We start from the raw sequence: 25,310 nt of genomic DNA, 5'->3' as shown, positions 1-25,310 counted from the left end.
ATTCTTTTGCATGTCATGGTCCAGTTTTCCCAACACCATTTGTTGAAGAGACTGTCTTTTTTCCATTGGATATTCTTTCCTACTTTGTCGAAGATTAGTTGACCAGAGAGTTGTGGGTCCATTTCTGGGTTCTATTCTGTTTCCCTGATCTATGTGTCTGTTTTAGTACCAGTACTATACTATCTGGGTGATCACAGCTTTGCAACATATCTTGAAATCTGGCAGTGTGATGCTTCCAGCTTTGATTTTCTTTTTCAAGACTGCTTTAGCTATTTGGGGTCTTTTATGGTTCCATAAATTTTAGGATTGTTTGTTCTAGCTCTGTGAAAAATGCTGGTGGTATTTTGATAGAGATTGCATTAAATGTGTAGATTGCTTTGGGTAGCATAGACTTTTTAGCAATGTTTGTTCTTCCAATCCATGAACATGGAATGTTTTCCCATTTCTTTGTGTCCTCTTCAGCTTCTTTCATCCATGTTCTATAGTTTTCAGAGTACAGATCTTTTATCTCTTTGGTTAGGTTTATTCCTAGGTATCTTACGGTTTTTGGTGCAGTTGTTGATGGGATTGATTCCTTGATTTCGTCTTCTACTGCTTTGCTATTGATGTATAGAAATGGCAACAAATTTCTGTACATTGATTTTATATCTAGCGACTTTGCTGAATTAATGTATTACTTGTAGCAGTATTTTGGTGGAATCTTTTTGGGTTTTCTACATATTGTCTGCAAATAGTGAAAATTTTACTCTTTCTTTGCTGATTTTGATGCCATTTATTTATTTATTTATTTATTTATTTATTTATTTATTATCTATCTGTTTTAAAGATTTTTAATTTATTTATTAATGAGAGAGAGAGAGAGAGAGAGTGAGGCAGAGACACAGGCAGAGTGAGAAACAGGCTCCACGCTGGGAGCCCGATGTGGGACTGGATCCTGGGACCCCAGGATCACGCCCTGGGCCGAAGGCAGGCGCTAAATCGCTGAGCCATCCAGGTGTCCCAGATGCCTTTTATTTCTTTTTGTTGTCTTGATTGCTGAGGCTAAGACTTCTAGTACTATGTTGAATGGTAATAGTGAGAGTGGGCATTCCTGTCATGTTCCTGGTCTTAGGAGAAAAGCTCTCAGTTTTTTCCCCGTTGAAGATGATATTAGTTGTGGGTCTTTCATATATGGCCTGTATGATACTGAGATATGTTCCATCTGTAGCTGCTTTGTTGAAGGTTTTTATAAAGAATAGATGCTGTAGAGCAGCCCTGGTGGCTCAGCGGTTTAGCGCCGCCTTCAGCCCAGGGTGTGATCCTGGAGACCCGGGATTGAGTCCCACGACAGGCTCCCTGCATGGAGCCTGCTTCTCCCTCTGCCTGTGTCTCTGCCTCTCTCTTTCTCTCTCTCCTCTCCGTGTTTCTCATGAATAAATAAATAAAATCTTTAAAAAAAAATAGATGCTGTATTTTATCAAGGGCTTTTGTGCATCCATTGAGAGGATCATATGGTCCTTATCCCTTCTTTTATTACTATAGTGCATCAGTGATTTGTGAATATTGAACCACCGCTGCAACTCAGGAATAAATCCCACTTGATCCTGGTGAATAATTCTTTTAATTCCTTATGATTTTCTTAACATTTTTTTCACTAGCTTACTTTATTGTAGAATATAACATATGATATACAAAATATTTAATAATCAACTATTTGTTACTGGTAGGACTTCTGGTCAGTGGTAGGCTGTTAGTAGTTTTGGGGACTCAGAAGTTATACACAGATTTTTGATTGTGTGTGTGTGGAGGGGGGTCACCACTTGTAACCCATACATTGTTCAGGATAAACTAATATCAAGAATACAAATTATCCTTATTTTCTTGATGGTCTTCCATATTTTGATTTCTTTCTAATTATTTCTTTACATGATTTTCATTTGTATTGTTTGTGATTATCTGAAATTTCTATAATAATCTAATTTTCAGTTATATCACTTCAGTTTTGTGATTTATCAGGGTTTTTTGGTTATTTTTTTAAGTTGGCTCCATGTCCAGCAGGGAGCCCAATGTGGGGCTTGAACTCACGACCCTGAGAGCAGGAGAGTTGGATGCTTAAATGACTGAACTACCCAAGTGCCCTAAATATTTGGTTTTTGATGGTGGATTTTAAATTGTCTTTCTTTTTAAAATCCTGTTCTTTATCATCTTTTCTTATTTTATTGACTAGCCATGTTTTTATTAGGTTAATATATACCTCAAAACTCTTATGGAAAACTATTGTTTTTTGAGTTGTGTTTTCTATTAATTACACTTGACTGTTTTGTGTGTGCTATATTCCTTTCTTATTGATTAATTGACTGATTGATCAATGTAATATGTATGCCAGATTGCCATGCTGTTTCTAATCAATCTTGTTCTTGCTTGGACCTCCTTGTCCAGACTTTCTGTTTGTCTTCATAGAGGGTGTGGGACACTCTCTTCTTACCACCATAGTCAAGTCCAGTTTTCTTTTCTTCCTTCTGACCTATAGTTTAAAAGCTATTTTCCTTAATATATATGTTTTTTTCTGTGTCCCATGGGTGTAGCAATAACATGCTGTTAGATTCTCAGGACTATATTCTTCTGAGATTTGACTAAGTATCCTGTTCCCATAGAGAAATTCTTTCGGGTTTGGACTGGTTCCCTAGTACAGTGTGTACTCAGGAACATTATTTTCCACTGCCCCCCTGGCAACCCCTTTTCTTTGTTTCCCAGTCAGAAGTTGAAAAAGTAACAGCAGCTGTTTTGTTTGTTCCTCTTCAGGTTTAGGGTTATTAGTGAGAATTCCCAAGATTTTGTCAACCCCGATATGTGATATGGAAAAAAGGTGGTTAAGCTGGGCTAGGACCCTGGCTACACTCCCAACTCTTCTCCACTCTAGAATTTTGTGTTTATATCCTAGAACATTGGCCACCAATGTTTGTGACCTTGACTTCTGCCCCCTTTTTGGTTGTTGTAGTTAAGGGGTTTGCTTTTGTTTTTGTTTTGCTCTTCTTTACTATTCGGTGTTTTTTTGTTTTTGTTTTTTGTTTTTGTCTTACAATTTTTGATCCTTATGACTAGGTATTAGGGGAGAAAAATTCTATCAGGCATTTTTACCTTTCCATTTTAGTGTAGAAATAGTGAAGACATGCTGAGTAATTTATCCAGTGTTACATGAATTTTAGAAGACAAGTCATTTGCCCTATTAGACCTTCAATATTTTCCACTCTCATACTAGCTACCTTTATTCAAATTGAAGTTTTTCTAGGCTTAAAAAATATAATGAATTTGAACATTGGAGTAGTGAAAAAATGTTAAAACTGCAGTTTTGGTCTTAAAGTTAACCCTAACCCAATGCATATAAGAATTTCAGGATTTCCCTTCTCTCTATATCTTTCTCATAGGTTTAAAGGGGAGGTTGGAAATTAAACCAGTGAACCTTTTTTACTTCTAAAAGACCTTTACAAGCTTCCCTTTTTAAATATGCTGATATATTAAAGTTTTTGGTTGGTCTTGGCTTTTTTCCATTATAAAGGTCATACACAAAGTTTATTTTTATTTCAATGGATTCTTGTCTCACATTTAGATCATTCAACCATCTTGAGTGTATCTTTGTGTATGGTGTAATGGTCCAGTTTCATTCTTCAGCATGTGGCTGTCCAATTTTCCCAACACCATTTGTTGAAGAGACTATCCTTTTTCCATTGGATATTCTTTCCTGCTTTGTCGAATATTAGTTGACCATATTGTTGAGGGTCCATTTTTGGGTTCTCTCTTCTGTTGCATTGATCTATATGTCTGTTTTTGTGCCAGTACTATACTGTCTTGATGACAAGTATTTGTCACAAATTTGTAATATTGTGTATTACAAAGCTGTATTACGAAGCTTTGTCACAGCTTTGTAATACAGCTTTAAGTCTGGAATTGTGATGCGCCCAGCTTTGGTTTTCTTTTTCAACATGCCTCTGGCTATTCAGCGTCCCTTTTCTGGTTCCATATAAATCTTAAGATTATTTCTTCCAACTTTGTGAAGTCCATGGTATTTTGATGGGGATTGCATTAAATGTAGCATAGGCATTTTAACAGTATTTATTCTTCCAGTCCATGAGCATGGAATGTTTTTCCATCTCTTTGTGTCTTCCTCAGTTTCTTTCAGAAGTGCTTTGTAGTTTTTGGAGTACAGATCCTTGACCTCTTTGGTTAGGTTTATTCCTAGGTATCTTAATGTTTTTGGTGTGATTGTAAATGGAATTGATTCCTTAATTTCTCTTTCTTCTGTCTCATTTTTTTTTTAAAGATTCTATTTATTCATGAGAGACAGGGGTGGGGGGTGCAGAGACATAGGCAGAGGGAGAAGCAGGCTCCATGCAGGGAGCCTGACATAGGACTCGCTTCCGGGACCCCGGGACCACACCCTGGGCCGAAAGCAAGCGCTAAACCACTGAGCCACCCAGGCATCCCTGTCTCATTGTTACTGTATAGAAATGCCACTGATCTCTGTGCATTGATTTTGTATCCTGCCACATTGCTGAATTGCTGTATGAGTTCTAGCAATCTTGGGGTGGATTCCTTTGGGTTTTTTATATACAGTATCATGTCATCTGCAAAGAGGGAGAATTTGACTTCCTTGCCAATTTGAATGCCTTTTATTTATTTCTGTTTTCTGATTGCTGAGGCTAGGACTTCTAGTACTGCTGTGTTGAATAATAGTGGTGAGAGTGGACATCCCTGTCGTGTTCCTGATCTTAGGGGAAAGGCTCTCAGTTTTTCCTCATTGAGAATGATATTCGCTGTGGGCTTTTCATAAATGGGTTTTATGATATTGAGAGATGTTCCCTCTATCCCTACACTTTGAAGAGTTTTAATCAGAAATAGATGCTGTATTTTGAACTCATAACCACCTTAACAGATCTTTTAGTTTTCACTATTGCAAACTTTACTGTGGCCCTAATTATCAAACCTGTGCATACATTCGATTCAGACACAGTCTCAGAGGCAGGATTGCTGAATCAAAGGATATCCCCACTTACATTGCTTTTTTTTTTTCTTACATTGCTTTTGATACAAATTTGCCAAATTCCAATTATTTTATTTCTACTGAGGTTGAATATTTTTCCTGTATTTATTCCATCATGATTGCTTGTTTGTGCTCTTTGCTCATTACTGAAAATATTAGATCAATCTTTTTCTTACTGATTTATAAGAGCTTTTTTTAATAGTATCAATCTCCTGGCAAATATATTACAAGGGAATTTCTTCCCAATCCCTCTGCCTCGAGTTTGACATTTCCCTTTGTTTTTTTAGGGCTTTTGCCTTTTAAGTTTTGTAGTTGTTTTTTATACAGACCTTACATAGACATTAAAATTTTTTATTTTGTAAAATTTTTGTCTTTTATAAATCTTTTCACCCTTTGGCTTCTGTGCTTAAAAAGTTATTGCCCAGCTATTGATTATGTGAATTGTCACTCAAATGAAATTCTTAAATGTAGAATATTTTTTAAAAAATGCTATCCCCAAAGTATTTTTTATGTTAATTATTTTTAAACTCAGCTTACTATTATGAACTTCTTGAAGAATGACCTCCCCACGTTCTTTCAAACATGAGATTTCTGCTACATAATACCTACTGGAGGTTGGATCTTTGGTTTGCCTTGTTCCACAACAGCCATTAGAGATTTTCTGTTTTCAAATGACTGTATTGTTGCCCCAAAGTTTAAGTATGAAAGAATGAAAGTCCAAATCAGTACTTGATGAACCACATGGTACCAGTACCACATAGTTCTGGTTTATTTTGTTATCACTTTCCCTTCCAGCTACTTTGTAACAGTAAAGCCCTGGTGTTTTGTTTTGCAGAGTCCCTGCAGCCCTTCTTGGAAGCCTGTAGCAACACTTTGTTTTTCCGTACTTGCTCTGTGCTGCTCCGAACGCCTAAACTTGACCTTCAGATTCTAGAAAAGCTCAGTATTATCCTGCAGAAGCTTTCCAAAATCAAGTAAGGATTTTTTTATTTCCAATATTTTTTTATTGAAAAACATATTATTGTGAAGATTTAGGCCTTTCTGAATCCTATACTGGTTCAACGTTATTAAGTAACGGTTTCCAATAAATGTAGAATCTTGAGATTCTTGAACTATTAATGCATGTCTAAGATACATACTCAGTGATAGATGAGAATCAGAGTGTCTGTCTAGGCATGTCTTGTTTCTGTAGTTCATTTTTGCTAAGTAAACTTTAGGAACCATAGAGGATGCAGAAGTAAGCAGTTTTTAGCAACCAAGTGGTAGTATCAGAGTGAATTATTACACACTGATACACTGAAGTACCACAGATAAAAATAAAAATATATCAGATCCTATTGACATACTGAAATGAATTTGGGGAATGAGAATGAAGCAGGCAGAAGAGATTTAAAATAATGTTGGTAACTGGTTTTATTTTAGGAAATAATTATGGGCTTATTATGCCACTAATTTGGATTTCATTGTAAGAACCAAGGGCTTTCTTTTTATATTTCCTCTTCTTTCCCCTGATGCAAACATTGGTATAACCAGTTTTTAAATTATAAATAAAGGACACAGATTTTAAGCTTTATTTTCCTGATCCTGGTATAGTCTAGCTATACCAGTTTATAGTTTCTTTGGAGGTGGATTAAACGCCTGTCTCATGTTGTAACAGTAAAATTTCGGTTTTGGTTCAGCTCCTCTGCCCCTGCCCTACCTTTCCTCTCACCTGTGATTTGCATGGTCATGAACTTAGATATGTTACCAGGCCTCAGTATACTTGAATAGTAAGTATAATACATCTTAAAATTATCTGTAGTTGTGTGATAGAAGGTCCATATGATCTGCTTGGTGCCTAGCACACAATACCACACCACAGTACGTTATTGTCAAACTCTAACCTCATACTCAGCAGGTTTTGGACTGGTATCAGTTAAACTTACCAATTCATCGTCTTCCTTTGCTTGCAGACTGACTGTACCATGGTTGTCTTAATTTATAGTCTGTAAATTCTCAGGAAGAGCTGTTTTAGTTTACCTGTGCTGTCACGAAGCTGCAGTAACGTTATTTAGGTTTAGTTTGGTCTTAGGTCTTAGTTCATGGGATTTTTTTATGCAGTCCCAACTTGCAACTGTACCCTATTCCTGCTGTGTGTTACAGCTTATGTTCATTTTAGCCAGAGATAAGAGCTGAAACAAAGCCCCTGCAGGAGGGCTGGGAACAGCTGATGTGCAAGCAGGTCTTCAAGTAAAGCTTTAAAACCACAGAGATGTGAATCCTTTTGTATTAAGTGGGTGGTTACTTAGGTTATTTAATAATCTCTTTCAAGAGGTAAACATATGGAGACAGGGAAATAAATGTGTTTCAGATGTTATTAGAACTAATTGAAAATGAAATTACTGATTATTAGAAGGAGGATGGTTGAAAAGATATTTTGTAGCTAAGTCAAAAGGTAATCCAATACTCTGCTGCTTAAAATAAGATGATCAAGTGTTTTACTCTTTTTAGCTGTGAGGAAAAATTCTCAAGCATTTTGATGGTGATGAGGTTGCAGATTTAAGTATTTATAAAGCATATTTTGGTTTTCCTTGAATACTTTTCCACTTTAGGCTTATCTCCTAAAACCAGTTTTGTCTGTCTCAGCATATTAATCCTTTAGTTACCTATGTTCTGCACTGTGTTGAAACCAGGTGCTGTTTGCCCATATTTACAAATAGATGACCTCTCCTTGTCATTTCAGACAAACTCCTTAAGAGTGTCCGACTAAGTCAATATACTCATTCTCTTACAGGAGTAATAAGAAGCTCTTTGAACTTTTTACTATTCATCTGATGCTTCAAGAATTACAAAGGACAACACATCCAGAGCATGCCTTTCTCTGTATCAACCTAAATTCCACTCTGTTCAATTTGGGTTTGACAAAATGCAACTCCTTGGCCTCCAATGCAAGCCATTAGATTAGCTGATTATTATTTTATATATATTATATGTGTGTTGCTTATTTGTAAGATTGTAAAAATTACTAAACTACAAGTCCACCAAGTAAGTTACCAGTAGCATCATTTATCATGAAAAATAGATTTTTTTTTTAACTTTTAAAATGAAATCTATAGAAGCTATGGAATTTTTGAACTCTTTCAGTTCAACTAAGGTAGTACTCACTAATGTACAAAATGGAATTTTCAGAATTAATGACATTGGGGTTACTTTTTGTAAGAATGTTTTAGGAAAGTTTTTTAAATTATGTGATTATTTGGAATAAAATCGGTGTTTGTGTGGGAAAGAAGATTAGATCATATTGTCATTCTTTCTTAATATGTTAGCAGTTTCTTGTTTTTGAAGCAAAAGTACATAACTTTTACCTTCCATCTTCATATCATAACTTTTGTATATATCCTAGATTCACAAAAACTGATTTTTGTGCATTCACAAAAACTGCTGTTCAGAGTACTTTAAAGAAAGAATTTTTTTCTATTTTTATTTTTTCCAAAATAATTATCACCAAAGTATATATGTACAACAAAAATCTTAAAAAAAAAAAAACCTGAAAAATAAGCAAAAATATCTTAGTCTGAATACCCGGGGATATTTCTTGCTACAGCCAAAGATGAATGAAGTAGCCACAGGTTGGAGTAAAGTAGAAGAGGTTGGATTTGGGGCAGAATACTGCAAAATTAAGAAAAGGAGCATTGTCCTAAACACTCATAAAATTAAGCTCTCTCAGTATATAATCTCATTTCCAGGAACTGGGAGGAATTTTCAGGAAACTTTTGATCTCTTCAAAAGAATATAAGAAAATATGCTGTTTGTGAAGCAGAAACAGAAAGCCATAAAGAGAACAGGGTAAGGTGAGTATGGTGACACTTACAGGAACTAAATGCAGAAGCAAAAATGCACAGCAGACACAAAAATATATCATTATTGACATATCAGAAAATAGAATCAGTGTCACGAGAAAAAAAAAGCAGCTCTCAGAATACAGAGTACCTAGAGATGGTGCCAACAAGAGAGTGGACAGCTGATGGCAGAACAAAAGTTGGCACTTTAGCATTGGATATTTGATGTTTCTGAAAGAGAACAGAACAGGTGGAGCAGAAGCCTTGTTCAAAGAGTTGAATAAAGATTTGGGGGGAAAAAAAGCCTTGGGGGACCGAAGAAAGACCTACATGTAGAGATTGAATGAACTCATGTTCCAGAAAAATCAGTGAGAAAAACATTCAATAATAAGACACATCCTGTAATTTAGACACAAATTATAATTTAATTATATAAGTATTAAATTATGAGGATAAGGGCAAGAACAAACAAAAGCCAGTTACCTGCAAGAGAAGAAAAACCCAGTGAGCGTCATGGAGTGCCAGGAGTTGATAGGAAACTATCCCTTCAACTTTTGGAGAGGGAAAATTTTAACCCAAGACTTTATACCTAGTGAAGATACCTGCACAGGTGAAAACAATGGAAGAAAGACATTTTCAGATATGCAAGTGTTTAGAAATTATACCACTTCTTGAGAAAAGAAGCTACTTAGATTATTCTAGCCAATTTAGACATAAAAGAGAATTGGTTTATTAAATCCACCTCATACCAAAAGACTGTAGTGAAACTGAAACCACTTAAATATAAATAAATTTAAATAATTGTAAATCTCTTTATGAAATGGAGTGAAATGTTAAGTTCTTCAAAAAGGATAAATAATGGGAAAAGCAATAATTTAGTGATATTTGGATAAACTTTATTAACTGGTATTAAAAGCTGAAAATTAATGAGACCCTGAGATTGAGGTATAGATGGAGGAGGAAGTAAGTAAAGTTTTATATATTCATCAGAAATAGAGTCAAAATTAACTTTGACAATTAGAGAAATGAAGGATAAAGGAATGCTTTTGGAAAAGGTCAAAGTAACTATTAAAATTAAAGACAGGAGGGGGATTCTGTAATAGAAAGAGGAAGTTCAAGGGAACAATCCACAAAAACAGGGACTGAATAGGTATCATGATGACACCAAATTCACATCTTTCAATAGTAACTCTGAACGTGAATGGGCTTAATGACCCAATCAAAAGGCGCAGGGTTTCAGACTGGATAAAAAAGCAAAACCCATCTATTTGCTGTCTGCAAGAGACTCATTTTAGACATAAGGACACCTACAGCCTGAAAATAAAAGGTTAGAGAACCATTTACCATTCAAATGGTCCTCAAAAGAAAGCAGGAATAGCCATCCTTATATCAGATAAATTAAAGTTTATCCCAAAGAGAGACAAAGTAAGACATAAGAGGGACACTTATCATACTTAAAGGATCTATCCAACAAGAGGACCTAACAATCATGAATATTTATGCCCCGAATGTAGGAGCTGCCAAGTATATCAATCAAGCAATTAACCAAAGTTAAGACATACTTATGTAATAATACACTTATACTTGATGACTTGAACATAGCGCTTTCTACAATCGACAGATTTTCTAAGCACAACATCTCCAAAGAAACAAGAACTTTAAATGACACGCTGGACCAGATGGATTTCACAGATATTTACAGACTTTCATATCCAAACGCAACTGAATACACATTCTTCTCAAGTGCACATGGAACTTTCACCAGAATAGATCACATACTGGGTCACAAATCAGGTCTTAATCGATACCAAAAGATTGAGATTGTCCCCTGCATATTTTCAGACCATAATGCTTTGAAATTAGAACTAAATCACAAGAAGAAGTTTGGAAGGATTTCAAACACGTGCAGGTTAAGGACCATCCTGCTAAAAAATGAAAGGGTCAACCAGGAAATTAGGGAAGAATTAAAAAGATTCATGGAAACTAATGAGAATGAAGATACAACCGTTCAAAATCTTTGGGATACAGCAAAAGCAGTCCTAAGGGAGAAATACATCGCAATACAAGCATCCATCCAAAAACTGGAAATAACTCAAATACAAAAGCTAACCTTGCACCTAAAGGAGCTGGAGAAAAAACAGCAAATAGATCCTACTACACCCAGCAGAAGAAGAGAGTTAATAAAGATTCGAGCAGAACTCAATGAAATAGAGACCAGAAGAACCGTGGAACAGATTAACAAAACCAGAGTTGGTTCTTTGAAAGAATTAATAAGATAGATAAACCATTAGCCAGCCTTATTAAAAAGAAGAGAGAAAAGACTCAAATTAATAAATCATGAATGAGAAAGGAGAGATCACCACCAATACCAAGGAAATACAAATGATCTTAAAAACTTATTATGAGCAGCTTTATGCCGATAAATTAGGCAATCTAGAAGAAATGGATGCATTTCTGGAAAACCAAACTACTAAAACTGGAACAGGAAGAAATAGAAAACCTGAACAGGCCTAAAACCAGGGAGGAAATTGAAGCACTCATCAAAAACCTCCCAAAACACAAAAGTCCAGGGCCAGATGGCTTCCCAGGGGAATTCTATCAAACCTTTAAAGAAGAAACCATACCTATTCTACTAAAGCTGTTCAGAAAGATAAAAAGAGATGGAATACTTCCAAACTCATTCTATGAGACCAGCATCACCTTAATTCCAAAACCAGACAAAGACCCCACCAAAAAGGAGAATTATAGACCAATATCCCTGATGAACATGGATGCAAAAATTCTCAACAAGATACTAGCCAATAGGATCCAACAATACATTAAGAAGATTATTCACCATGACCAAGTGGGATTTTTCCCTGGGATGCAAGGCTGGTTCAACACTTGTAAAGCAATCAATGTGATTGATCATATCAGCAAGAGAAAAGACAAGAACCATATGATCCTCTCAATAGATGCAGAGAAAGCATTTGACAAAATACAGCATCTATTCCTGATCAAAACTCTTCAGAGTGTAGGGATAGAGGGAACATTCCTCAGCATCTTAAAAGCCATCTACGAAAAGCCCACAGCAAATATCATTCTCAATGGGGAAACACTGGGAGCCTTTCCCCTACGATCAGGAACATGACAGGAATGTCCATTCTCACCACTGCTATTCAACATAGTACTAGAAGTCCTAGCCTCAGCAATCAGGCAACAAAAAGAAAGAAAAGGCATTCAAATTGGCAAAGAAGAAGTCAAACTCTCCCTCTTCGCAGATGACATGATACTGTACATAGAAAACCTAGAAGACTCCACCCCAAGATTGCTAGAGCTCATACAACAATTCAGCAGTGTGGCAGGATATAAAATCAATCCCCAGAAGTCAGTGGCATTTCTATACACTAACAATGAGACTGAAGAAAGAGAAATTAAGGAGTCAATCCCATTTACAATTGCACCCAAAAGCATAAGATACCTAGGAATAAACCTAACCAAAGAGGTAAAGGATCTATACCCTAAAAACTACAGAATGCTTCTGAAAGAAATTGAGGAAGACACAAAGAGATGGAAAAATATTCCCTGCTCATGGATTGGCAGAATTAATATTGTGAAAATGTCCATGCTACCCGGGCAATTTACACATTTAATGCAATCCCTGTCAAAATACCATAGACTTTCTTCAGAGAGTTGGAACAAATCATCTTAAGATTTGTGTGGAATCAGAAAAGACCCCAAATAGCCAGGGGAAAATTAAAAAAGAAAACCATAGCTGGGGGCATCACACTGCCAGATTTCAGGTTGTCATACAAAGCTGTACTCATCAAGACAGTGTGGTACTGGCAAAAAACAGACACATAGATCAATGGAACAGAATAGAGAGCCCAGAAGTGGACCCTCAACTTTATGGTCAACTAATATTCGACAAAGCAGGAAAGACTATCCACTGGAAAAAAGACATTGTCTTCAATAAATAGTGCTGGGAAAACTGGACATCCACATGCAGAAGAATGAAACTGGACCATTCTCTTACACCATACACAAAGATACACTCAAGATGGTTGAATGATCTAAATGTGAGACAAGATTCCATCAAAATCCTAGAGAACACAGGCAACACCCTTTTTGAACTTGGCCACAGTAACTTGCAAGACACATCCATGAAGCCAAGAGAAACAGAAGCAAAAATGAACTATTGGGACTTCATCAAGATAAGAAGCTTTTGCACAGCAAAAGAAACCGTCAACAAAACTAAAAGACAACCTACAGAATGGGAGAAGATATTTGCAAATGACATATCAGATAAAGGGCTAGTATCCAAGATCTATAAAGAACTTATTAAACTCAACACCAAAGAAACAAACAATCCAATCATGAAATGGGCAAAAGACATGAACAGAAATCTCACAGAGGAAGACATAGACATGGCCAACAAGCACATGAGAAAATACTCCGCATCACTGGCCATCAGGGAAATACAAATCAAAACCGCAATGAGGTACCACCTCACACCAGTGAAAATGGGAAAAATTAACAAGGCAAGAAACAACCAATGTTGGAGAGGATGTGGAGAAAGGGGAACCTTCTTGCACTGTTGGTGGGAATGTGAACTGGTGCAGCCACTCTGGAAAACTGTGTGGAGGTTCTTCAAAGAGTTAAAAATAGATCTGCCCTACGACCCAGCAATTGCACTGCTGGGGATTTACCCCAAAGATATAGATGCAGTGAAACGCCGGGACACCTGCACCCCGATGTTTCTAGCAGCCATGTCCACAATAGCCAAACTGTGGAAGGAGCCTCGGTGTCCATTGAAAGATGAGTGGATAAAGAAGATGTGGTTTATGTATACAATGGAATATTACTCAGCCATTAGAAACGACAAATACCCACCATTTGCTTCGACGTGGATGGAACTGGAGGGTATTATGCTGAGTGAAATAAGTCAATCAGAGAAAGACAAACATTATATGGTCTCATTCATTTGGGGAATATAAAAAATAGTGAAAGGGAATAAAGGGGAAAGAGAAAATGAGTGGGAAATATCAGAGAGGGATACAGAACATGAGAAACTCCTAACTCTGGGAAACAAACAAGGGGTAGTGGAAAGGGAGGTGGGCGTGGGGGTGACTGGGTGACGGGCACTGAGGGGGGCACTTGATGGTATGAGCACTGGGTGTTATGCTATATGTTGGCAAATTGAACTCCAATAAAAAAATAAATAAAAAATTAAAGACAGGATAAATATTCCCAACTGAAGAAGAAAAAATGTATAGTCTTAGCAAAAAAAAAAAAAAAAAGAAGAAGAAGAAGAAGAAGAAGAAGAAGAAGAAGAAGAAGAAGAAGAAGAAGAATAGTAACTTGTAAAGAACAAAACTATTTATTAGGATAAATAAAAGTATAAAAATCATAAATTTTTAAATTATAAATTCTGTGTTAGCCTCTGCAGATAAATTTGAAAATCTGGATGAAATGAACTATTTTCTAGAAAACAACAAGAAATCTGCAATAGGAAATCAGTGAAGTCTTTGATAAAATTTTGGAAGAATTCTTTTTAAAAATGACATTAAGAGGCACCAGAGACATCTGCCTTTGGCTCAGGGTGTGATACGGGGGTCTGGGATGGAGTCCCGTATCGAACTTCCCACAGGAAGCCTGCTTCTCTCTCTCTGTCTATGTCTCTGCCCCTCTCTGTCTCTCATGAATAAATATATAAAATTGTTAAAAAATTAAATAAAATAAAAATGACATCAAATCCAGATGTTTTACAGACAAATTGTTTTTAATATTTCAAGGAAGAAATACTTACTAAATGCATGTAAACTGTCCCAGAGTGTAGAAAAAGCATCTTAAAAAAAAAAAAAAGCATCCTAATTCATTTTATACAGTTAACATGAACCCAGTACCAAAAGTGTCAAAGGAAGTTGGAAAGAATTCAATAGATTCAAAAGTCTAAAGAATTATGAGCAAATCAATACCAATCATTTATCACCAGAACAAGCCATGAGCAAGTACACTAGCATGCATTCTAGAAATACAAGGTTGGCCTTCTGGTAAGAAAAATATATTTTATCCCTAAATTCTACCTCTGAAATCAATAATACAGTATATATTAATGAACTTGAATTTAAATAAATTTTTAAAAGTATATTTTACTGTATTTTTAAAGGAAGAAAGCCATCGTTATTTTAATAAATGTCTAAAAATGTTACAATTCAGTTTACATCTCTGATAAAACTTATTACAATGTGCCTAAAGGAATATGAAATCAGTAACAAATTTACTATGAAGCAGTATAAACATGCTTCAGATGAGGAATAAAGGAGTTCACTGAGGAAGCATAACTTTGGGAAAGGAGAATAAAAAGATCAGATGAAGTGATTACTTAGAATGGTCCTCATTTACATGGACATGGGGCTTGAATTCACACTGTGTTGGCAGTCAAAACAGTTAAGCAGAGAATCTGGTTGAAATAAGTCCCAGACTGGTTACTCTCAGGAGCTTGTTAGAAGCATCCCAGACCTTAGAAGTTTCCTCAGATAAGGTACCAAGGAACATGAGTTCACAATGAACACACACAAGTGAGACCAGAAATTACAAACAACAGAATAGACTCACAACTACAATACAATAATACAACATAAATTATGTTCAGTGGTTTTAAAGAAACAAGAGATAATTAGAAATAAAATGAAACAGAAGATTAATAATTGTCTTGAAAAGTTTTGGAATGTAACTTCTACAAGTGAAAATAGTGAAATGAGAAATTCAAGATATGATTTAAAAGAAAAATGGTTGTAGAAATTACACAGAATGCCCATAGAGAAACGAAAAGTCTAAGAGTATGTATTACATGAAGGATAAAGCATAAGGAGATCTAACATATATGTAAATGGGTTCCAGAAGAAGGGAATGGGGGATCCCTGGGTGGCGCAGCGGTTTGGTGCCTGCCTTTGGCCCAGGACGCGATCCTGGAGACCTGGGATCAAATCCCACGTTGGGCTCCCGGTGCATGGAGCCTGCTTCTCCCTCTGCCTGTGTCTCTGCCTCTCTCTCTGTCTCTCTCTCTCTGTGTGTGTGATTTATTTTATCATAAATAAATAATAAAAAAAATTAAAAAATAAAAAAAAAGAAGGGAATGGGGCAGAGATAACACATGAAAAAATAATGACAGAATAAGTTATTGAGAACTGGTGAAAAATACGAATCCCAGTTCAAGAATCCAAACAGGTTAAAAGCAAGATAAATAAAAAGATACTCATATCTAAAAACATATTAATAGAAAATGTTTTCAATTATCAATAATTGCGCCTCGGATAAACCTCATTGGCTATGATACTGCCAGTGTGCAAAGCTTATGGTAGAAAATGAACACCAAGAACACCAAAGACAGTAGAAATTTAAAAGCAGACAGAGGTTAGGCAGATTAATTTCAAAGGGACAACATAGATTGAAAATGACTTTCAACAACATATTTTCAGCCTTTCTTTCTTTCTGATGATTCAATCCCACATTTCTGTGTAAAAATGGTCCAATAAATGGTGGAATATTTTCAATGTACTGAAAAACAATGGCTGTCTAGAGTTTGCCTACTCATCAAAATATCTTTCAGAAACAGTGGCAAGATAAAAATATCTCAGGGAAACCAAATTAAATTCTTACTACCAATAAACTACATTTAAGAGAATTTCTAAAGGATGTACTTTAGGAAGAAGCAAAATGGTCTCAGGAAGTTGAGGTGCAAAGACATAACAAAGAGAATGATGAAAATATGAATAAAACCATTCTATGAATTAGCCATAGTTTGGTTAGAAAAAAAACTAAAATCCAGGACAAGGACAGTGACTCAGGAATGAGGGGTAACTAGAATTAGAGTTAAAATGTTTTAAGGTACCATGTTGTTTAGCAAGGTAACTCAGTCTTTTAAATTAAACATGATGTTAAAATTTCTAGAAAAAAATAAAAGATTAAAAACATTAATTTCTAAACTAACAGAAGAGGTAGAGGACTCCACCAATGAAGGCAAGAAAAAAAATAAGCATGAAGAAAGGAAATATCTACCAAATAAGATAGAAGTTATATAATTATATCAGTACTCATAATATAAATGGATTAAACTCACAGTTGAGGCAATGATTATTGGGATGGATTTAAAAATTCAGCTATAAATTGTTTTCAAGAACCATTCTAAAAACATAAGGACACAGAAATAGTGAAAGACCTATCCAACAAAAAGGTGGTACAACTCTAAAATACAAAATGTCAATGATATTTAAAAATCAGAAATAGGTCATTATATAGTGATAAAAATTTTAGTTCAGGAGAATATCACAATTTTATATATATATGCTTAAAAATACAAGCATAGTAAAAATGTCTGAAGACTTAGAGTAAGACAAGTCCATTATCATAAGTGGAGATTTTCATACATCTCTTTCAGTAATCAATAAATCATGTCATAAAAAGGACTAAGCATATGAAAGATTTGAACAAGGCAATAAGCTTAATATATATAGAATGTTAGCTGAACAAAATACACTCTTTACATGCACATAGAACATTTCCAACAATTAACCACCTACAGGCCATAAATCAAGTCTTAACATTTCAATGAATCAGTATCAAAGAACACATTTTCTGACTTACAGTATAATCATTAGAGGTCAGTAACAAAAAGTAATGTAAAAACTCATACATTTACAGCATTCTTTAAAATAACAGAAGGGTCAAAGACAAAATCATATCAGAAATTAGAAAAATACTTAAAACTAAACAATAATATATATGCTGCTTATCAAACTTATGCAGCTAACTTATTTTTACACAGAAATGTGGGATTGAATTATCAGAAAGGAAAAAAGCTGAAAATATGTGAACCAAACATCAAGAGAAAATGGAACAAGAACAACAAAGTGAATATAAATAAAGTGTAAAGAAGGAATATTAAAAAGAAAAAAGTGCAACAAAGATATAAAACAGGATCAACACTAAAAGCTAGTGCTCTGAAAGACTAAAATCTCTGACAAGATTGATGGTTAACAAGAGAGAGACAACACAAAATGTCACATTGCTAGGAGTGAGAAGTAGTAGGAAGTGCTGGGGCAGCTTGAATTTTGTTCCTTTAGGGAGTGGAAAAAAGTAGTACATGTGCATTTAAACCTAGAAATTTACTCATAATGTATCCAGGGCACCTTTATTTTGTTTGTAACATGGTAATTACTTAGATTTGCATCTTTATCTTTTATCTCTGAATACTTTTAAAAATCATGTTGGATTATTTATTCTGTTGCAGTTTTTTTAGTTTGTTTTTGTTTTGAAATATTTATATATTTTAGGTCTTATTTCTATTTTTTCATAACTTTTTTTTTTTTTTCTCTCATCTCTGTCCTCTCTTTATCCTTTTCTGTTCTTGGAGACCTTTTCAAGTTTTCTCTTCAGGGCTCATTTCAGTGTTCCAGGGTATCATTTCTTTTTTTTTCTTTTCTTTTTTTCTTTTTAGAAGATTTTATTTATTTATTTATTTATTTATTTATTTATTTATTTGGGGGCGGCAAGCATGAGCGAGGGGAGGGGCAAGGGGGAGAAAGGGAAGAGAGAAATCTTTTTTTGTTTCTTTTTTTTTAGAAGAGAGAATCTTAATAGGACTGAGCACAGAGCCCCACTCAGGGATTGATCTCATGACCCTGAGATTATGAACTGAAATCAAGAGTTGGACACTTAACTGAGCCCCCCAGGTGCCACCTGAGCAACCATATTTTTGAGTCATAGTTTGTCTAGAAAATAGAGGGTGTCTTGTGTTGTTGGGGAGAGTTTTGTGAGTGGAGGCCTTCTGGGGGCTGGCAGTGTTCAACTTCATGATGTGGGAGGCAGTTATGCAACATTCACTCTACCATAATGTATGAACTTGTGCATTTATATGGTGGGCACTTTTGTGCATATGTGTTGTATTTACACAAAAGGTTTTATTTAAATTAAGAAAAGGAGAGAAATGATGGTTTATTTCACAGGACTGTGGATAGTGAGCAGCTGTGCAGGTGGCACAGTGCATGGGAGCAAGCCCATCACTGCCACCACTATAACCAGTACACAGAGACATCACAGGACCACAGGATAGCAGCAGAATGTGTGCATCCCTCTGTTGATGGACACTGGTCTCAAATCTTTCCTCTGCCAGCGAAGGGTTTTAAGGGTTGGGAATTCTTCAGCAGCAGAAGCTCCTGGAAAGGTGTTATTGGCCAAAGCCATGTGCTTTATTTCTCTCTCTCTTGTCTTTACCTATTCAAGTCTACCCCCCATTCTGGACCCATCTGAAGCCCCCAACTCATTCCTCCAACCTCCTCTGTCCACTCCCATCCCCCATCTCATGCCATCCTCCTTACCCCTCTGATGCCACATGCCCTTCGCATTCCTCTCTTCGCAGGTCTCCTCTCCCTCTCTTGCCATCTCTTTCTAATCTCCTTATTCCCCCAGTTCTTCAACGCCTAAGCTGGCCTGACCAGGCACCGACCGAGAGGTGAGCATCTAAAGGAACATCAGTCCCCTGCAGTCAGTGAATCAGGCACAGATCTGGAGAGCTAAAACATGTGAGGTTGGGATTCAAGGGTGGTGCAGTTGGAGCTTGGTCAAGAAAGAGGCTTTTCTTTGTTTAATGATGCCATCAAGCTAGAACTCCATACTGAATTCAGTAGTGCTCAGTTCCCTTCCCTTTTTTGCCTATATTTTTTTAAGATGTATTTATTTATTTTCAGAGGTGGGGGTGGGGCAGAGGGAGAGAATCTCAAACAGACTCCCTGCTGACTGTGGAGCCCGACACATGGCTCCAGCTCAGGATCCTGAGACCATGACCTGAGCTGAAACTGAGAGTTGGAGGCTCAACCACTTGAGCGCCCCAGGTGCCCTTACCCTGTGTTTCATTTCTGTGTGGATTCAACCTCCCCTTTCCATTTCACAAGTCTGAAGGCTTTTGGTGTATATGGAGGAAGTTAGGACACAGATTTCAAATACACAAAATTTGCCCAAGTAGTAGTTTGCGTCGCAAGATCGACTTGTATTTTTGCAAAGCTCTAAAAGCATCTCCTAGCAAATCTGTAGCACCCAGCTGAGAGGAGAGAAAACTCGAAGAACTGCCAGTGATGCCCTATGGGTTCTGGGAGGTGAGGTGGAGGTGAGATCAGCCACCGGAGCGTGCCTGTTTGCTAAACACTTACCTGGTATTCCACATGTGACCTCTTCCCGTCGTGAGCGCAATGTCCAAGTTCAACACTTGTACCGTCCTACCACATAGATGAAGAGAGGAAGATTTGGAAGGGTTAAATCCAACCTCCCCCCAGGGCCACTTAGCCTGTAAGCGGTGGGGCTGGGCTGGGCCCTGTGTGTGTGAGATTGCAGAGCCCGGCGAACGTCCCGCACTCGCTCCAGAGTCCTTTGGCCTTGATGAAAAAGAGACTGGATCCAGGATGTCAGGGCTCAGTCTCACTGGCTGTGCCAGAATCTTCCAGCTTCCCTGGGCCTGGGAGGCTGAGCTGAGTGGATTTTGGATTTCCTGCTGAGTCTGGCCAGTGGGAGCATCATCAGGAGAGGGGACAGCACCCCCTCCCCATGGGTCCCCTTGCCCAGGGCCCAGCCCTGCCAGTGGCTGCTCGGCACAGCACCCTCAGGCGCCAGTGGCTCCTAACTGCTACCTTCCTGCCCGGTCGGTCCCAGACCTCACTCCTCTCTGTAAACAGTTCCTTCACCAACCACCCGCCTCTACTGTGCTGTGCTGTGTCCTGCCAGGGCCCCACCGATTCACCAGCTCACTCCTGAATTATGTGAACTTGCATCTGCTGAATTTCCCTGGGCTAACTTTCTTTACCTGTTAGGGATGGTGATGCTGGCCTCACTTGTGAATGTTGAAGAAAATACCAGGTGGAAGGCACTTTGGAAGACCTAGGTTATGTGTGCTAGCTGTGTAATATCTCGAGGCGCAGAATAGGCATTTGATATATAACTTGACTTGAATTAGAACATCTTTGGTGAGAAAAAATGAGCTTCTGAGATGCTGAGTACATTACTATTCTGAAGAGCTTGATAAAAAAGCAAAATAGAGGAAAGACCATTACAAAGGAGATCTTTGTTTTGTTTTTGGTTTTTATTTTGGTGGCAATGATGTTGTATTTAAGAAGCCTCTTTTCTTTGGACCCAGTGATAAAGCCACACATAATAAAAACGTCAGAAAGTCGAGGCCAGTTCCCTCCAAGGTAATGGTCTTGGCTGAGAAGCAAGGTAAACAGGCCGCAGCTGTCCCAGCGGATTTCTTCTTGGCGAGTGTGTGCCAGAGGACATCTCCCAGCCCTGCCCAGCTAGGACTTGCTGGTGGCAGAGGTGGAGATCCTGAAGCTGGGAAGGGCCACTTGGCCTTTTTCATTTTCTTTCAAAAGCCAGGCAGCCGTGAGTCCAGGCACGCCACCCCTGGGTGCCAGCACAGCAATGGAAGGTGTGCCTGCCAAGCCAAACTCTCTCATTGGAAAAACCTTTGCTCCATGGCCAGGTGTTTCAGCACTTCCCCACTCCCTGTCAGCAAAGGCTTCTGGAATTTCCCCGTCTGTAGAATAAGAACAACATTCCTTCTCAAGCAGCTAATCGGAATATTGCCAACAAAAACCTCTGCAGAGGCCTGATGCCCAGAGACTCCGAATTATGATTTTGCAGATATAGTTTACTCCTCAGTGTCTCCTTCCTAGAAAATCTGATGGGAGCTCAGACCTCCAGGCTTTCTCCCTATTCACTCCACCAGTGCTTGACTCCTGGGGATGAAGCTGTGATCTGACATTTCATTGTTTGGAAACCAAATACATTTTTTAAATTATTGTTAAAAAATTGCTGTTAAAGTGTTACGTGTACTTTAAAGAAATAAGTCTCCTAAGTATTGTATAAAAATTAAAGAACAAAACTTTATAGCTCCCCAAGCAGTTTTTCTTTATTTGGATGTGTCTTGTTTACCAACTGAATGATGGAAGATGACTTGTATACATCAGAAAGTTTGAACAGCCATCTAACTGCATTTTTTATGGACAACTGCCCTGTTTTTTGGGGGAACATGCTTTGAGGATGATGACTTTGTGTCTGATGTAGGCTATTCCCCACCGTGTTTTGTAAATTGAAAGGTTAAGTAGAATTGGATTTCTGATGAATAACTAGCTCAGGGTAGAGGAATTTCAGTGACACAGAAGATAACACCATTAGCCCATACCCATTCCCCCTTCTGCGTTCCCAAGAAAATTCTGAGTTGATGGAGGGTAATGGTTTAAAGGACTCCACTTCTCAGATTGCCCTGCTTTTTCGGATAGCTGTGTGACTCCTTCTGGTGATGAATTGCAGGCTTTCAGGACACCTACTGGGACCATGGGGCGGGGAGTGGGCGAGGGGCACCCAACATCCTGCCTGGGTGGTGGCCCTCCTAAGCTTTATGCATAAACACAGTGGGAGCCTAATTTGCTGCCGGTCACACCCTGGGCTGCTCCTCTAGACTTCTGTTACAGGTGAGAGCAAATCCTGGAGTCCCACCACTGTGTTTGCCTCCCTGTTGCAGGTCACCAGCACAACCCTAGCATAGAGGGGCGCGCCCAGGATGCCAGGCCTTTTTAACCTAACCTGAGAAGCAGGTTCAATTGATCTGCCCCTAGTCTTGAAGGAGATAACTAGTTAACGTTTAGCAGCATCACGAGTATGACAAAATGAGGAGTTGGCACAAAAGGTTCAACTACCTTCCTCCTCCCCTTTGGCAGGCTGCTCCGTGCTGGTTGCTCTCCCTTTAAGCTTTCAGGCCACCTTGACCTCTGTAACCCAGGTTCTCAGACCTGAATGGGCTACCTGGGCAGGGCCCATGGAGGACGAGGCAGGAGGTCAGGGAGAGAGGTGAATGGGGTGAATTATAGGTTTCCCCGCTTCCTCCGTGTGGGGCTACCCCGTGGGGTGGAGTCCTGGCCTTTCTGCTTCAAGGTTCTAGAAATGGCTCCCTGTCCCCCACGCCCCCCTGGAGTTCAAGGCTGGAAACAGCCAGGTTAGACCTGCACACATGAGTGTACACCTGGCCACATAGTGGTAACCGACCTTTCATGAGGTAAACCTCCCTACCCGGGCCTGATTTGGGTGCTGTCTGCCTGGGGGATCTGGAAGGAGCACAGGGAGGTCAGCTTAGCACCGTTGGGCAGCCCAGCCCCTGTCACACCAACCCCTCACTCAGATCATAGACTGGAGGGACCCTCTAATCGCTACTCTATAATGCATGCACTTCCTGCTTCACCAGCAGTTTGCATTCATTCTGTTTATGAGACAGATATTGTCTAGTCGTTTGCTCTAAGCTCACTTGCCTTTTTCCTCTCTGCACTTGTCTCTCACTGATTTGGCCACCTGCTCCGTCCCCTCTAGCCTTCCCTTCCTGGGCCTTGCACTCTTCTTTTCTCCAGGAAACAGCTTTGCTGGCAGCCTGCTGGATGCCCTCCCCAAGAGGCATACGTGCACTTTGCCTGCTCACACCTGATGTGGGACTCAGTTCTCTAGGCTCATTTGGACAGTAACAATGTTAATATATTTTGCTTATTTAGGTTTCAGAATACAGGAGACCATTTTTCTCTCTAGTTTTATATTCCCTTATAATGTATTTAGCTTTTTTTTATATGACATCTCTATAAGAATTTGTTACCCTCTTCCCTTGGCAGTCCCCATATTTGATTTTTTTTTACTTAATTTTATCCATTTCAATTTCTTGAGATTATATTTTTTATTGAGATATGATTGGCATAATATACTAGTTTCAGGTATATGAAATAATGATTCAATATTTGTATCTACTATGAAATGATCAACACGCCTGTTTAACATCTATTACCATACATAATTACCAAACTTTTGAGATGTACTCTCTTAGCAACTTTCAAATATACAATATGGTGTTGTTTAACTACAGCCGCCATGCTATACATTAAAATCCCAGAACTTACTTATTTTATAATTGGAAGTTTGTACCTTTTGATCACTCTCACCCATTTCACCTATCCCCACATCCCATCTCTGACAACCACCAGTCTGTCCTCTGTATCTATGAGTTCTTTTTTTTTAATATTCCTCATATACGTAAGATTTGTCTTATTTGTATTTGTATTTCTCTGACATTTCATTTAGTATAAAGCCCTCAAAATCATTCATCCATATTGTTGCAAATGGCAAGATCTCCTTCTTTTTATGGCTGAATAATATTTTGTGTGTATGTATACACAGACACACACACACACAACCACAATCTCTATCCACCTATCAATTGGCACTTAGGTTGTTTCCATGTCCACTGTAAATAGTGCTTTGGACATGGGGGTGCAGATATTTTTCAAGTTAGTATTTTCATGTCCTTTGGATAGATACCCAGAAGTTGGAATTGAGGGGTCATATGGTAATTCTAACTTTTTGAGGATCCTCTCCACTATTTTCTACAGTGGCTGCACCAATTTACATTCCCATCAACAGATGCACAAGAGTTCCCTTTGCTTTCACATCCTTGCCAACATTTGTTATTTATTGCATTTTTTGATAATAGACATTCTAACAGATGTGAGGTGAGATCTCATCGTGGCCCTGATTTGAATTTCCCTGATGATTAGTGATGTTGAACACATTTTCATGTACCTCTTGGCCATCTGTGTATCTTCTTCAGAAAAATATCTGTTCAGATCCTCTGCCTATTTTTTTAAATTTTAATTTTAGTTTTTTACCGAGGATGTTGAGTTTTTTTTTTTTTAAGATTTTATTTATTTATTAATAGAGACGCACACACAGAGGCAGAGACACAGACAGAGGGAGAAGCAGGCTCCATGCAGGGAGCCTGACGTGGGACTCAATCCCATGTCTCCGGGATCACGCCCTGGACCGAAGATGGCGCTAAACCACTGAGGCACCTGGGCTGCCCTCTTTGGGGGTTTTAGATTTTTTCTGAAAGTAATCTCTACGCCTAACATGGGGCTGAGAACTCAGGACCCTGAGATCAAGAGTCACATGCTCTGCCAACTGAGCCAGCCAGGAGCCCCTCTCTGCCTATTTTTAATTACATCAGGGATGTTTTTGCTATTTGGTTTGTGAGATTATCTTTTTAATGTATCTAGATTTTGTGAAAAGTATATCTCACTTGACTTTCAAACTTGGAATTTTGGAATTAATAGTTCTAATGCTTTTTAAGTACAATTTTTAGCTTTATCAGTCTGGTAATTTAAATATGTATCTATAATAATTTTCCTTAATAACAACGTCCCATCTGCTCCATTTTATCCTTGAAATATATTAGACTAGACAGTCTTCTAGACTGGAGATTTAGCCTAGGTAAATAACTTCAAAGAAGGAATATATGTTAAAAGTGTTTCTGGCAACATAATTTGTAACAGAAAAAAATCCCTAGAAACATGTTACATATCTAAGTGTAATAGAGCATAAAGTTTGATGGTTTACTTGAGGAAGTATTGTGCAAAGAT

The 25,310-nt window shown here is 37.9% G+C and overlaps 1 protein-coding gene and 1 pseudogene across 10 annotated transcripts in view; one reads left to right on the top strand and one right to left on the bottom strand.

Annotated features, from left to right (window-relative positions):
* The window catches only part of CCDC138 (coiled-coil domain containing 138), a 109,920-nt gene extending 101,635 nt beyond the window's left edge, over nt 1-8,285 (top strand). For all 10 annotated transcript variants that reach the window (XM_072844331.1, XM_072844329.1, XM_072844325.1 and 7 more), the window contains 2 exons: nt 5,853-5,991; nt 7,791-8,285. In XM_072844331.1, the coding sequence (XP_072700432.1) occupies nt 5,853-5,991; nt 7,791-7,956 (305 nt within the window). In that variant the 3' untranslated portion in view covers nt 7,957-8,285. The remainder of the gene's footprint in view (nt 1-5,852; nt 5,992-7,790) is intronic.
* A 7,759-nt stretch (nt 8,286-16,044) lies between these two features.
* Nucleotides 16,045-16,170, bottom strand: LOC140600557 (U4 spliceosomal RNA; annotated as a pseudogene).
* Between the last annotated feature and the right edge of the window lie 9,140 nt (nt 16,171-25,310).

Source organism: Canis lupus, chromosome 11 (assembly GCF_048164855.1).
Source record: "Canis lupus baileyi chromosome 11, mCanLup2.hap1, whole genome shotgun sequence".
In the NCBI taxonomy this organism is placed as follows: Eukaryota; Metazoa; Chordata; class Mammalia; order Carnivora; family Canidae; genus Canis; species Canis lupus.
This window is presented reverse-complemented; position numbering and strand designations above follow the sequence as displayed.